Source organism: Neofelis nebulosa, chromosome 9, assembly GCF_028018385.1.
Source record: "Neofelis nebulosa isolate mNeoNeb1 chromosome 9, mNeoNeb1.pri, whole genome shotgun sequence".
NCBI classification, from domain to species: Eukaryota; Metazoa; Chordata; class Mammalia; order Carnivora; family Felidae; genus Neofelis; species Neofelis nebulosa.
Genome location: NC_080790.1, coordinates 74179685 through 74196085, shown reverse-complemented (window position 1 = coordinate 74196085; position 16401 = coordinate 74179685). Strand labels below are relative to the sequence as shown.

The window sequence follows — 16401 nt, the reverse complement described above, 5'->3', positions numbered from 1 at the left end:
AAGGTCTTTGCCCCCAACCTTCTTCCCTCTCCTTTCTGTCTATCTCAGCCTCCAGGTCCCCTGCGTGGCAGCCAAGCTGTCCTACTGCATGTGGCCACCCTTCGCCGCTTGGGGCCATGCTGCCTTATCCCTGCTCTGCCTGCTTGTGGCCTTCACTGTACACCAGGTGCAGTGACTTCACAGCTTCCTGAGACCAGGGCCTGTCTTCCCCGAGGAACTGCCATCGTGCGAGGGCAGTCCCTGAGCTTCACACACAAGGTGACCAGAAAGAGCCACTTGGCACAGTTTGCAAAGCCTTCCTCGAGCCAGGGGCTACCCCAAACTCCCTTTGTGGCCTTGTCTCCTCTATAACCTTCCCCAAACTCAGTCACATACATGCCTTGTTTGTCTTTCCACTAGGCCCCCACTCCTCAACCCCAGCACACACCTGGTGCAGAGCAGATACTCAAATGTTTTTGTTGACTGAAATCGCAAATACTCATTGAGTTGAATCAATATTGCTCTTTTCAGGGAGTTGAAAGAACCACCTGCTGGGATCCTGTCACGCTCAGCTTGGTCTTGGTTGAATGCCAACACTCGAGGAAGCCTCCATGAGCCTGTGAAGTATTACAGCTCTAATCCAGCTCAGACACAGCTGGAGAGCCCACAGCCATGCAGAGCACAGCCTGGGCATATCAGGACCTGTCCGAGCTGCCGCAGGAGCAGCCCAGGGGCAGTCTCTAGGAATATACCCTTTGACAATAAGCAGAGTGAGCACACAGTTTGTTATTCAAACCAGGACACTTTCGAGAGTGAACTGGAAACTGCGCTGGAACTATTCCAGATAAGTGGGCAGGATGGTCACCGGGGCAATCGATTATGTTCTGTAGTCAAACCCTCCTAAAGAACAGACAAAACAGAGTTTTCTGAACATAAGAATTTGCTAAACTCAAAGTAGCTTAGGGTCACAGAGGCTTTATTTTAAAAGCCAATTGTGTTGTTGAAGAAAAGGCTATGTTCTCGACCCATTTTGGCTATGGTCGGTGCCTGCTTGGGGGATTGTGCTGAAGATGTGTACGCTCCCGGACCTGGGGTTTTCTGGAAACAGAACAAGAGACAAGGATGATGAGAGAGTGACCCCAAAACTCTGGAGCCACCAGAGCCTGGCTGTGAGCTCAGATGTGGCTGGCAAATCCCCACTGGGGAAAACAAGGGCCACACGGGACTGCATGCAGGCCTGGGGCACCCTTGAAGTGGAGTGTCTCCTTGGCATCTGCTCCTATCAGCGGCCGCCCCTAGGGCTGCAGAGGTGCAGAGAGAAGGGTGGACAAGCAAGCACTGGCCTAGACCTGCGGGGCCGGCAGGCTCACATCCCACCTGCACCTCAAGGCACATTTTGTATCAGAGGGCACTCCACCCAGACTGCTCCTGTCCCTGGGAAAGCCACTGTCCTCCCTTCTAGTGACCTCAGTCTAGTGGTAAGGGGCTGGAGAAAATGGATTCTGAACCTGGGTGATTGACCTCAAAAGCCCAAACTCATGTTTCTGTACAAAGGTCTATGGACACCAGGGTCGGTGGACCCGAGTGTCCAAAGTTTTGTCAAGGGATCTATGAGTTCTAATTTTTAAAATCATATTTTCATTTGGATAAAATTCTTGAAAAGATTGTTTTGCCAATTATTTAAATGAAGCTTCTCCTCCATGGTGATCAAATGCAAATGAATGTCATGTTCATAGACTAAAATAAAGACTTCGATTTCTTAGGTCAGCATTTCCCATGCGGTGCATGTACCTATTCTTGGAGCCCAAAGGAATTTTATCTTGGGTCTGTTGGAGAAGCACCAGTGTCTCTGTGTGTGACTAAGGGAAGGATTTAAAGGCTTGAATTCGAGTCCTAGTCCCACCACCAATGGTTCGGTGTGACCCTGGACCAGGTGCTTCCAGAGCCTCGCCCATCAGATGAGGTAATGAGGCTTGCTGGAGGCCCCCCAGGACAAGATAGCACCACACTAGGCAGGCAGCAAGAGCTCTACACATTAGCTGCCACCACTGTTATTATTCTCTCTTACCATGTTCTTGTCATTTCCATCCTTCTTTGCAGTATGTTACCTCTTTAGGAGACAGGGAGGGTGGAAATAGGATTACTCTGAAAGTGGGACAGAGTGGTCAGCCCAGAGTGGATGAAGTCAGCTGCATGCAGAAGCCACTGTAATGACAGGATGTTTCCCCTGCCAAAAGCGGAGGAGCAGCCTGAAAATCTAATCAAGTCCTGGCCAGATGTCAAAGGAAGCTGAAGCCTTTATTAGTGCTATTAATGAGGAAGTAACATGCATGTGGAGTCCTGGAGAGCCAGCCCACAGAACAGGGGGTTTGTGGGCCTCGGTCTCACAAGGCCATCCCTCAGGAGGCTACTGGTTGTGGTTCTCAGACCTTGAGAACATCCGGCTCCATCCCCCAGTCCTGATTTCACTGTCACCAAGCAAACTTCTGATTATCCTTGGCTTCTATGAAGAGTTTCCTATGTAGGGAGAAACCCCATAGACAAGTGGCCCCAGACATCAGCCCCCTTGCTGGACACTTGTAAATTAATACTACATCTTCCGGGGGCACCTGGGTGGCTCATTCGGTTAAGCGTCCAACTTGGGCTCAGGTCACAATCTCATGGTTCGTGAATTCGAGCTCCACATCAGGCTCTGTGCTGACAGCGCAGAGCCTGCTTTGGACCCTCTGTCTCCCTCCCTCTCTGCCCCTCCCCAGCTCTCGGGAGCGCTCTCTTTCTTTCAATAATAAACATTAAAAAAAGGGATGCCTGGGTGGCTCAGTTGGTTAAGTGTCTGACTTCCCCTCAGGTCATGATCTTACAGTTCTTGAGTTCAAGTCCCACATTGGGCTCTGTGCTGACAGCTCAGAGCCTGGAGCCTGCTACAGATTCTGAGTCTCCCTTTCTCTCTCCCCCTCCTCTCCCCTCTCTCTCAAAAATAAAAATAAACATTAAAAAAATACTACATTTTCTGGGTTCTCTATCAGCTTAACTGATAACTGATATGGTTAGCATAACTCCAATTTCCTGATGATGCTCAGCCCTACGAGCTCAGACAAAAATCTGGGTCTGGATCATGGTGATGCCACTAGAGTGTGAGGATCTACAGAAGGTATCCACCACCTCCTGCTGTTAGCCTGTTTTTAATATCACCAGCAGGGACTCCCCAGTATTCCTCCAGATAAAGACCACACTACCCCCCACCAGACTGGTAGCTCTGGAGCAAGATCCTGAAGACACTGGCCTGGGACACCAACCCTTCCTTGATTCCTCAAGCAGAATTTGAATTTCTGTCTCCACAACCATCTCAAATAAGGCTACATACAAGGAAGTTCTTGAACTTTCAAACTGGGATGCAGATTGGGAATAAGACCATGGGAATTAAAATTATCAGTACTTTAAAAAAAAAATAATATATCATTCATGTTACGCTTTTGCAATTTTTCGTGGTCTTCTCTAGGCCTCTGAGGCTTGGATACTCCCCAAATGTACTTTCTTTGTGTCAGTGGACTTGAGCCTCTTCCCTGTCTCTCCTGAGTTCTTGGGGGCAGAATGATTGCTCATGCCTTAATGGCCCCCTTTGGTTCAATAATAACATTTCTGGGGGCCGCCTGGGTGGCTCAGTCGGTTGGGTGTCCGACTTCGGCCCAGGTCATGATCTCGCAGTTTGTGGGTTCGAGCCCTGCGTCAGGTTCTGTGCTGACAGCTCAGAGCCTGGAGCCTGCTTGGGATTCTGTGTCTCCCACTTTCTCTGCCCCTCCCCTGCTCACTCTGTCTCTCAAAAATAAATAAACATTAAAACAATAATAATAATAATAATAATAATATAATAATAATGTTTCTGCCCTGACGCCACACACACAGTCCCAGAAGCCACACACACAAAGAACAGCAGTTCTGGATGGCTGGGGCCAGCCACTGCCTACTGCTTGCCTCAGTTCATTAAACATGTTTTCCCACAGAGCATCCAGGTCAGATCATTGATGGCTAATTACTATGCTGGATGCTGTCGACTGGACCCATAATTCTGCCACAGTCTTTGGATCTGGACGCACTCTGAGCCTGAAACAGGCTGAGGGCTTGCCAGATTTTTGAGCTCTGCCTTAACAAGAAATTGGATACATATATGTACACTAGAATTGTATATAGCTATAACCTGGCCCCAATGACCCCCCACCCCAGCCACAAAACCTACAACCGTAATCTTTTAGAGTACTTACAGAACGGGTGGACAGGAATCGAGGTACTCTAGACTGAAAACAAGAAGTCACAGAATTTGCTTGAGGTATTTTCAAGTCATAATGACCTGGTCCTGGGCCTTCGTGCTATAGAAGAAAAAAAAGAAAGAATGTTTTAGAATTACTAATATGTTATATTTTATCGCTTTACTTGCCTTCCACAAATAAACATATGAATCACTGTGATATGGTAGAAAAATCCTAGATTGGGGCTTGGAGGATCTCATTAAGGTGTGTCCTGGCACAAGTCATTGTGAGAAGTGGGTGATACCAGCTTCACCTGCTTTACCTGCCTTGTGGATGACTGTGGAGACTAAGGATTAAGTGACCTGTGCAAGTGTCCATGTGTCCTGCCCGGGCCCCCCCTCCCCACACTGGCACACCTCCCTCCATACCTGTCCTGACTGGTAATAAGGACTTCCTGCTTTCAGCTGCTAGCTTTATAAAACACCCTTATTCTTTCATACCAATATAATATGTATTATCTCAGTCCAAACAAGTATTCACAGCAGTTCACTGACAGAAGTACAATGCCATAGACATTAACATAAAATGAACACAATTTGTGAAAGACAATCATCCTAATAGAAAAATTAGGAAAAGGCAATTCACAAAGAGGAAATACAATTGTTCAAGTGAGGAAATGGCAGGGGGTGGGGAGAGCTTTAATCTCATTAATAACCAAATAAGTTCTAATTAAAACAATGATGTGATTCCTGTTTGGGGGTCTAAAAAATTCACCAAGAAAGAAGAAAGGCAGAGGGGGATAGGAGAGAGGGAAGAAGAAAAGAAAGAAGAAAGACCCAAAACTTGCATGGACACTCCTATATGCTTCTGGTGCAAGTGTAAATTTGATTAGCCTTTCTGGAGTGCAATTTGGCAAGACACAAAATGGCTTGAAAACATTTATACCTATCCAGAGGGAGATAAAGGAGACTAGTTACCATATTGTTGCAGGAATCCAAAGACAAACGAAGAGTCCTGACCCCAGATATGGCAGGGAAAATGGAAAGAGCCCACACATCGCAGTGGATAAGGTGGACAAGATGTTAACCTCTTATTTTTTTTTTCTGGCAATTCACTTTTTCTTTTTTCTCTCCCATTTTCAAATACCTGTACTATCTTACAGAAATGAGTCTTTCTGGCATGAAGTCTTGGATCTGTTCCTAAATAATGCAGGGACTAGAAGTGGGTGTGAGTATACATTGGCCAGGAGCTCCTAATTGTCATATGGGTGCCTGGGGGTTCGATGAAGTATTGTGTCTATGTAGTATATACTTCTAAAGTTTTTACAATATGAAGTTAGAGACAATGTATATTTATAATTCAGACCCAGCAATTCCACTTTTAGGAATTCATCCTAAGAAAACAATTGAGAACGTATGCAAGTATTTGGCTACAAAGACATTCACTATAATGTTGTTTCTAAAAATGGAAAGTTGGAAATAAACTAAATGACCAGCGATGTGTGCCTGACTAAATACATTGTGATTCTTCCATCCAGCTGTCTAGTGATGAACGTCAAGGACACAAAAGCTTCTCTCAAATATTGCTAAGTGCAAATGCAAGCTTAAAAAAAAAAAAATGTACATAAAAACACAGGGAATGGAATGTCCTAACTGGTAATAAGGACTTCCTGCTTTTCTCCAGGTGGCAGCATGTTACGTAAAAAGAATGTTATTTTTCTCATCTGCATTTTCTAATTTTCCCACAATAGACTTGAGTGCTCTTGAGGTATGAAAAAAAATTATATCTAATGTATAGATAAATGAACATGAAAAATGGGCAAAGGAAACAAAGATAAGATTAACAATAACTCAAGTCTTAGAGTAGAACAGAGAAACGTAGGGTGCCTGGGTGGCTCAGTTGGTTAGGTGTCCAACTCTTGGTTTTGGCTCAGGTCATGATCTCATGGTTTTTGAGTCTGAGCCCCGCATCAGGCTCTGCACTGATGGTACAGAGACTGCTTGGGATTCTCTCTCTCTCCCTCTTTCTCTGCTCCTTCAGCAAGTGCTCCCTCTCACTCTCAAAATGAATAAATGAACTTAAAAAAAAAGAAAAGAAAAAGAACCGAGAAATGTGTCCTGTAAGATCTTTGTTGTAGGTAAGGCTGGGCCACCAATTAGCCCATCCTATTCAGCAGAACAAGTGCCCAAGTGCAGACCCTCCAAGGATTTAGGAGCAAGGCTTTCCCTTGTTCACTCCCATGGGTGGCAGCTGCCATTCCCTTCTTTTTATCCATGAATGGAGTCTGTTATTAACAGTCAAGCACAAGTCTGATAACCAAGGGACGGATGTGCCTCTAAAATTTTACAACTCATGGCAGAGACATGAGAACAGCAATGTTTTGAAACTGGTGCCTACATGAGACAGAGATCACTACCAGGGTGAGGCTCTCAGTGTGTAGTGACCTCCACACTGCCACTGGAAAAATCTGAGCTGCCATAAAAACCAAAGCATAGAAAGCCAGGGACTCCAACAGGAACAGTCTGTGCCACCTCCGCTTGCTTTGGCCCTAATAAATACAGTACTTTGAAGCCAGAGCGGTAGCTGGGGCAAAAGATGCTAAGTGTGCTACCATTGACTCCATGCCTACAGCAGCCATCTGCAGGATGGCTAAGAAATGCTGCACATGCCCTCTTTCCCCCCAGCCTGATGTGGCTTCCATTTCTAAGCTCCAAATCATGTGCTCTTTGGGAATCCAAGTGCCAGGATTGACAAAGCACTGATGTGTGCCTGTGCCATCCAGCAGCCTCCTATATGGGCATGGTCATCTAAGCCAAAGGACCTAAAAGTTGGGGAGAAAGAAATGACTGCATGCTATTTGCCCCACGTGTCAAATGGAATCTTTTAAGAAGGAACATTAGGGAAGTGGATACAGACCCAAGTTCATATTCCAGAAGCCACAGGAATGGTGTTCTAAGTGAAAAGTAATAGTTGGGCCAAGACCCTGCAATGGGTGGGGAGCAATTCCAGCACAGTCCCCACTTCTGAGGACAATGTGAGTCAGCAGAGCAGGAATGGAGGGAAGGGGACATGGTCCAGGATGGCTCAGAATGTGGGTTGAGAAAATGGATCCACTTCAACAGGACGGTATTTAAAACAAGAACAACACTTGAATGGCGCCCTACTCTTCCTTGAGGTTAGAGATGCTGCTCCCTCATTTACTGCAGATCGATGAGCATGACCCAGAGCTTTAATTCACAATATGTAGGACGCATGGGTGAAGGGCAGCACCCAGGTTCATGAAGCAGCACTAAGCAACTCTCACACAGATCAGATGAACTACCTCTTCAACTTTGTTTTTGCCAGGTCCATGGATTGACAATTCTGGGTTTCCTGAAGCTACACCTTTCAAAGAACACTGACATTTGGTGTCAAAGGAGAACAGAACTGTCACCTTCCTAGAACCCCAGTACCTGCTGCCAAAATAAACTATAGGAAACCTTTCATAGTTACCCATTCTCCTGCTTTGAGGCATGATTACATTTCAACCCTCCTGACGATATCTTTCTCTTCCCTTTGAAAAAGTAATTGAGTTTCTACTCAAGGGCAACGTTAACCAATGGGAGCTATAGGGATACTATCTTCAACCTTAAAGGAGTTTATCCAGGGAGGGATTCCTTTTATCCCAAAAGGTAGTGAGGAGCTCAAATGGTGCTGAGTGAGGACTGAGCTAACTGCCTGGCTTCAAGACTCTACACCAGGCCACGTTGTATCCAGCCTGTGCTAGCTAAGTGTGATCTCAGTGGGCCAAGGTATGGTACCAAGGGCGGCTGCTTTCCACTTACTGTAAAGGGCTCAGAATGGATGGGCCCTACTGACTTTTCTGGAGTGCTCCTCGGACTGTCACACCATGAAGAGCTTCCTAATGGGCAGTAACTCTCAGTACCATTATAGGCTTTTGGTGAGCCCTGCCATGCCTCCTCTGAACATATTTCTCTGGGGCTGGGAGAGTGAGACTGGCTAATCTATGCCACACTGCTCTGGAATTAAAAGGTATTATCACTCTGGGACATGCCAGAGCAGCAAAATTCCAGGTATCTCTGAAAGACTGTGTGAAGGTAAATGAAATTATCCCAAACTAATATGTGTTGAACTGTGATCCTCTCAAAATTCACAAACCCTATAAATTTGTACCATGTTGAACTGGGTTGAACGGTATCCCCCCCCCCCAAAATTCATAGAACTATGAACCACTAGTACCTCAGAATGTGACCCTCTATGGAAATAGGTCCTTGCAGATGTAATTATGAGGTCATCAGAATGGGCCCTAAACCTATATGAATGCTATCCTTTATTAAAAGGGGAATTTTGGGCACAGAGACATGGACACCGGTAAAACATACAACAATGAAGGCAGAGACCTACAAACCAAGGGAAGCCAAAGATTGCTGGAACACCACCAGAAGCTAGGAGAGAGGCACAGAACAGATTTTCCCTCACAGCACTCAGAAGGAGCCAATACTGCCACCACCTTGATCTTGGACTTCCTCTAGGACTGGGAGACAATACATTTCTGTTGTTTAAGTCACTCAGCTTGTAGTACTTTGTTATGGCAACCCTAGCAAATGAATATGTAAGTGTTCAGCTCATTTCTTCTTTCACAGTGCACCACACAGTGTGCTGAGAGTTGGGAATACAGTGGTATATGACTGTCTCCCAATATCCATTCTAACCTTAGTATTAGAACATTTTTTAACTGGTCACATGTCTACCCAGAATAAAGACTAAATTTCCCAGCTTCCCCTGAAGCTACATGTGACCATTAATTTCTAGTTAACAGGACAGAGGTAAGGAGATATGTACAAATTCCAGAGTATCCTTATGGAGAGGGAAGCTTGTCCAGCTTCCCTGCCTTCCTGCCTGCTAACAGGTCCCACTGAGAGTTCTTGGCTCTCTGGGACCATGGAAATGAAAGCCATGCTTAGCCAAGGAGCACACAGAAATGTGATACTGCAGAACTGCCCTACCCCAGCCTTAAGCTGTCCACTGCAGGAAATTTACACAAGACAGAAGTAGGTGCTTGTCTCATTTATAATATTGCTGTTGGGGGTCTCAATATTTCTGTTGGCAGCAGAACTCAGTCTTAATTGCCAAAATGGACATGTGCCCTCAAAAACAAACACATAGACCAATGGAATAGAATAGAGACCCCAGAACTGGACCCACAAATGTGTGGCCAACTAATCTTTGACAAAGCAGGAAAGAGTATCCAGTGGAAAAAAGACAGTCTCTTTAACAAATGGTGCTGGGAGAACTGGACAGCATTCTTTCATGCAGAAGGATGAAACTGGACCACTTTCTTACACCATATACAAAAATAAACTCAAAATGGATGAAAGACCTGAATGTGAGACAGGGGGAGAGGGGAAAGTGGGTGATGGGCATGGAGGACGGCACTTGTAGGGATGAGCACTGGGTGTTGTATGGAAACCAACTTGACTATCAATTATATTAAAAATAAAAAAAGATGGACATGTGCCCTACTCTCATGGGGCTTACATTCTAGCAGGGAATATATGCTGTACAAAAAAATATGACAAGTGTGTGGCATATGACACAAAGGGGCATACAGGATGCTATGGGAGAGCATGTAAGAAGGTAAACTGATCTGGCCTGAGGGGCTTGAAAAACCCTTAAGGAAGCACAAAGGAGCTAGGACCTAAAGAACAAGGAGGGGGTGAAGTCTACAGGCAAAGAGGCTGGAGGAAGGATCTACACAGAAGCAATAATAGGAAAGGTTAGGGAAAGCCATCCAGTGAGGAAGATGCCATTCATTCTAATTCACTGCATCACAGAAATAAAATAAAATGTGCATACGCTCCTGTGGAAGAAAAATATATATAATATAATATAATATAATATAATATAATATAATATAATATATCTAATATATCATATATAATGTATCATACACACACACACACACACACACACAAAGTTAGGGACCTGAAATCCAACTTTCTCAAGACAGTTACCACTTTGGTGTTTTTCACATGTGTACAAACGCTAAGAATGGTTTTACAATTTAACTGCAGATGTAAGATGTTAAATGTCACCCTTGTATTTCCAATCTCTGCAACGCGTCTGCCGCTGGTTTCCACATTCCAAGGCACCTCTCCAGGTGGCTGTGCAGCAGGCTCCACTGCTGCCCACCGTGAGCTCCCCCAGACCCTCACCACTGCTCATCCCTGCACCATCTATAGCTCATGTACCCACTCTCATCCAATGCTCACAACAGCCTCGCAGGGGACACGCCATCCCCTCCGTGTAACAGATGAGAACGTGAGGATGGGTAGGCCTAGAAACTAATGCTTCAGCAGCTTAGTTGTGGGAGCCAGAGCCAGTTTTCACTGCTGGGAGGTATCAGTGTTTAGTTCTAAACTATTTGTCTTTAAAATCACAAAGCTAGGGGGCACCTGGGTGGCTCAGTCAGTTGAGCGTCTGACTTGTGATTTCTGCTCAGGTCATGATCCCAGGGTCATGGGATTGAGCCCCAGGTCAAGCTCTGTGCTGAGCATGGAGCTGCTTGAGATATTCTCCCTCTCCCTCTCTCTCTCTCTCTCTCTCTCTCTCTCTCTCTCCCCCTCTGTCCCTCTCCCCTGCTCATTCTCTCTAAGATAAAAAATAAAAATAAAATCACAAAGCTAAAGGGGACCTAGAAAGAGCACATAGTCTATTCCCACTGATCCTAGGCACAACTTTCAATGAATCATACTTGAAGAGAGACAAGGTCAGAAATCAAATTTATGGCCCCAAATGTCTATCTATACACATGTGAAACACAAGTAATAAGCAACATAAACTGAAATTATTTGATGGGGTAGTAAAATTTGGTGACATGGGTATAATAGCTGGAATACATTGCTCAAAAAAGAAAACAGGAGTGCCTGGGTGCCTCAGCTAGTGAAGCATCTGACTCTTGATTTCTGCTCAGGTCATGAGCTCAGAGCTCTGTGTTGACAACATGGAACCTGCTTGGGATCCTCCCTCTCCCTCTCTCTCTGCCCCACCCCTGCTCGAGAAGAAAGGAAGAAAAGGAAAGGGAGGAAAGGAAAGGAAAGGAAAGGAAAGGAAAGGAAAGGAAAGGAAAGAAAGAAAGAAAGAAAGAAAGAAAGAAAGAAAGAAAGAAAGAAAGAAAGAAAGAAGGAAGGAAGGAAGGAAGGAAGGAAAGAAAGAAAGAAAGAAAGAAAGAAAGAAAGAAAGAACGAACAGATGGCTCTGCAAGGAGAGTAGAATCCTGTGTGGAGACAGGCACAGAGAGAAGCTGGAGTTGCCCCTCTGGGAACTCAGGAGGAGGCATGTGGCTGAGTGTATTCAACTCAGGAAATTCTAGAATTCTGTGTTGGTCTACAAGTTCACAGGAAAAGAAGGGAGACATGTTTGCTGTTGAGTACAGCAGAAGCCAAACTATCAGGGCCAAAAGTTATTCACATTTGCGAAATTCAGAATTGACCGCACCTCTGAAGTGTAGCTTGGTACTGTTTATTTCTGCAGAAAGAGAGGAACCGTGACAGTCTAGGTTTCCTGATGGGGGCCATGTGGGCAGGCAACGCAGAGTGATCACAAACCTGCCCACCACAAAAGTGCAACTTTTACAGGAAGGCACGTTCCAGGAACCACCAGGCAACTCAGCATTGCTGCAGGTGTTCACTGGCCCATCCTCCCTTTTCTAGATGACCCGGAGGGGGCCCCACCAACATTAGAAATCTAAGGCGGGGGGGGGGGGGGGGGGGGGGGAGGGGCGGTGCCTGGGTAGCTCAGTCAGTTAAGCATCCCCTAATTCGGCTCAGTCATGATCCCCCAGTTCACCAGCTCGAGCCCTGCATTGGGCTCTGTGCTGACAGATCCAAGCCTGGAGCCTGCTTCGGATTCTGTGTCTCCCTCTCTCTCTCTGCCGCTCCTCCACTCGTGCTTGCTCTCTCTCTCTTGCTCTCTCTCTCTCTCTCAAAAATAAACATTAAATTTTTTTTTTTTAATTTAAGAAAAAAATCAAGGCATACTTACGCACAGGAACTTCAGGTCTAGCTGGCAACTCCTGGTCACAGCGATTGGTCCGGGGCAGACATGTGACTATCACCTAGCCAATCCAAAAAGCCTGCATTTTCACACTCAGGTGGTCAGGCAGGCAGGTGTGCACCTGAAAGTGCTCCTGGCCCCTCCTGCCCAGCCCGTAAACAGCGTGCCCACAAGCCAGAGAAAGGTAAATCGGTGGCAAACGTCCCAGAGGCTGTGTGCGCCAATAAATTCCATCTCTCTTTTTATGTTTTAATTTCTGCTTACGCTCTTTCAGAATGGGCTTCTGTTACTTGCAACTGAAAAAAATCCTACTGATTATATACTTTTTCCTGTTCCCAGTCAAGATATTGTTATAAGAAAGAAGAGCAGGACATATCCAAAACAGGGATTTATGACTCTGCTGGAAAAGTTGCATGATTTTTTTAAAAAGAAAAACTGCCAGGCTATCTTTTAATAAAAAAAAAAAAATCCTTGTACATCTGTAGCTATATTTCAAAGGTTATATTTCTCCAAAAATGTTACCTAGAAGTGAACTCGTCTTTGAGGAGATTGAGCCTTTAATCATCTTTCAGATTCCATTCAAGCAGAAATCAATTTGTGTTTGGCTTGATTCAATCTGACTATGTTTACTAATTATTTTTCTGTTCCTTGTGGAGTTTTAAAGTATCAGCTTAGTTTTTAATTGAACTAATTTCGTAAATCAGAAACAGCTGGAATGATTCAGCATTCTGTTATAGCCCTAGTTTCAATGCACAGAGTATGCCACAGACCCACTATCCCCCTTTCAAACTGCTCTGAAATGTGACTACAGCAGACAAATCATATAACACTCACTCATATGTGCACACACTCTTTCCTGTTTACCTAATCCTTTCCTTATTCTTTATAGGCTTGTCAGGTTTTAAGAAATACAGAAACATCTTGAAATATTTGTGACATCAAATAAAAGTAACCCATTTTCGTTGACATTGTAAGATTTTATTTCCTACTGTCAGGAAAGGTGTGCACATCTCATTTTTCACTTTATATACAACCGTGAGAATTAGTAACTTTAAAGAATCTGCTCAGCAAATTACTGGAAGCTCCAAATCGTATGAATGACTGAGTCCTAATTAAGTAGTCGTTAAGTGGCACTATTTTTATTAAGTAACAAAATATTTTTGGGGCACCTGGGTGGCTCAGTCAATTGAGCGTCTGACTTGAGCTCAGATCATGATCTCACAGTTCGTGAGTTCAAGCCCCACATCAGGTTCTGTGCTGACAGCTCAGAGCCTGAAGCCTACTTCGGATTCTGTGTTCCATCTTTCTCTGCCTCTCCCTCTCTCTCCCTCTTCCTCAAAAATAAACATTAAAAAAAATTTTAAGTAGCAAAATTATTTTTATGTTGACCAATTTGATGGCTCTTTTCCTCAAACACTACTTCTTTTCTGACTTCTAAAAAATTACATTTTGAAAAATTATAAAAACAATGCAAAAGAAAGGAAGTAAACAACCACCCTAAATCATGGCACCTCAGCATAGCCAAAAAGCATTTTGGTGCATTTCCTTTTTTTTTTTATATACACATAATTTTTCTTCCATTATTTTAATCATAGTATACATACCGATTTATATATTGTATTTTCCCCCTACACATTAGATCATAAACACTTTTGATACTATTTTATGATTTTAACAATAATTGTTTTAATGGCTATAAAATATTCCTTTGAGTAGGTATATAATATTCTTTTAAAATTATTTCCCTTCTGGGGCACCTGGGTGGCTCAGTTGGTTAGGCGTCTGACTTCACCTCAGGTCATGATCCATGAGTTGGAGCTCCGTGTCAGACTCTGTGCTGACAGCTTAGAGCCTGGAGCCTACTTCCAATTCTGTGTCTCCCTCTCTCTGCTCCTCCCCTGCTTGCTCTCTCTCTCTCTCTCTCTCTCTCTCTCAAAAATAAATAAACATTAAAAAAATTATTTCCCTCCTGCTGGATGTTAAGTTGCTACTGTTATCTTGCTATTATAAGTAATCCCTTCATGGTATCTTTATACAGATGATATTTCTGTATATAAGACTATTACTTTAAGAGAACTTACTCAAGATGGAATCAACAGCCTACAAGATACATACTGCCAACCTGCCTTTCAAGGGGTTGTATTAGTCGATGCTACCACCAGCAATAAACAAGAGAAGCACTGGGTCTGTATGATCCACATGCCAAGTAGATACTAGGGAAAAAAGACTTAGAAAAATAATATCTTCCTTAGTCTTCTTTACCCCAATGGGCATATTAAATAAAGTCATCAGTGGCCCCTATATGTTCTAAGAAGTTGTGCAGAATCTCTGAAATCCAAATGTGGGAAGACAGCCCACATTTGGAAACACATTCAAGAGGGAACAAAACTCATGAAATTTTTTGGTGAATCAAGAGTTTTATTTGGGCCATTTATGAAAGCAATTAAATCAGTTAAAGGGTAGGGTGAGGGGAGGAGAAACCACAAATGACAAGTTTTACTTTGTCCAATTCCCTTGGATAAGAATGACCAAGATTTCTTGTAGTTTTCTCCTCTTCTTAAAAAAAACCACTATGAGGTGACTGTATCTTTAGGTCTTGGAATTTGTGAGGCTTTGTCATTATTATCAAGGTGCTCAAAGGCAGCAGAAGTTGCCAGTACAATTCTTTTTATGGTGCAAAAAGGCCCTTTTTCCTATGACAGACCATGTCTCCTGGCATTGATCCCAAAATGCTCACATAAATCTTCTTCTCATAGTCTTTACTATAGACAAAACAATTGTGCTGATCCATAAGCAATTATTATTTCAACAATAACAGAAATAGCCAATAAGTATACAACCTTACATTGGTTGCTTGATCTAAAGATTAAAAACCGTTTTCCAACCCGACAAATCCCTTACCAACTGCTTCCCCTGAGAGCTACCTACACTTTGGGGACAAAATGTAAGTCACCAACCGAATCACTGATACAAACAAGAAGGCTGTGTTTTTTAACAAGTCAGAACAGCTCCTCCACACTGAGAGGCCTTCAGGGGCAAATGATCCTAGAGGATTTTCAAATCCAACGTCAATGTACTTTCTACAACTAAAAAATCATGTAGTATTGGCTAGACATTCGCATGGTCATCTACTTGTCTTTTAATTGGCTGCTCCTGGAGATTTTAGGCATGAATGATGAACAAATTTCAATGGGCTACTTTTCACAGATGATAGGAAGAAAGGAGGAGGAGATGCACACCTGTATGTATCCATCTTTTATAACCTGCCTCATTCTCAAAAGGGTTTAGAGTGAACTCAGTGAATGTCTGTGGGTCATACTATATTGCACCAGGTCTACAGGTCAGATTTCTGGTGATAGTAGGTTTCAGATACACCAACAATGAGGCAACCTGTCCTAAGTCAACAGGGCTCAAATGACACCACAACCTTACTGTGCAACCATACACAAAACACATTTCAGAAAAATTAGAGTTTTAAGGTCTTTAAAATTTTTTTTAAGTTTATTTATTTATTTTGAGAGAGACAGAGATAGTGTGAGAAGGGAAGGGGCAGAGAGAGAGGGAGAGAGAGAATCCCAGGCAGGCTCTGAACTGCCCAAGCAGAGCCTGACCCAGCGCTTGATCTCACTAACCGTGAGATCATGACCTGAACCAAAATCAAGAATTGGACTCTTGGGGCGTCTGGGTGGCTTGGTCGGTTAAGCGCCCCACTTCGGCTCAGGTCATGATCTCACGGTCCGTGAGTTCGAGCCCCGCGTCGGGCTCTGTGCTGACAGCTCAGAGCCTGGAGCCTGTTTCAGATTCTGTGTCTCCCTCTCTCTCTGCCCCTCCCCTGTTCATGCTCTGTCTCTCTCTGTCTCAAAAATAAATAAATGTTAAAAAAAAAAATTAAAAAAAAAAAAAAAAGAATTGGACTCTTAACCGCCTGAGCCAACCAGGTGCCCTGAAGAGTTGTAAGCTTTTTTTTTTTTTTTTTTTTTTTTTCAAATCAAAACGACAAATACATGAAAGAAAACTAAAGTAAACATCATGTCTCTGGGGGGAATTAAAAAAATTTTTTTTAAATGTTTATTCTTGAGGGAGAGAGAGACACACAGAGTGTGATTGGGGGAGGGCAGAGAGA

The 16401-nt window shown here is 43.8% G+C and overlaps 1 protein-coding gene across 1 annotated transcript in view; it reads right to left on the bottom strand.

Annotated features, from left to right (window-relative positions):
- Nucleotides 1-938: 938 nt before the first annotated feature.
- Nucleotides 939-16401, bottom strand: part of STPG4 (sperm-tail PG-rich repeat containing 4) — a 46340-nt gene continuing 30877 nt past the window's right edge. Inside the window, 3 exon segments of the mRNA XM_058684190.1 lie at nucleotides 939-975; nucleotides 978-1077; nucleotides 4239-4343. Of these exon segments, the coding sequence (XP_058540173.1) occupies nucleotides 956-975; nucleotides 978-1077; nucleotides 4239-4343 (225 nt within the window). The 3' untranslated portion in view covers nucleotides 939-955.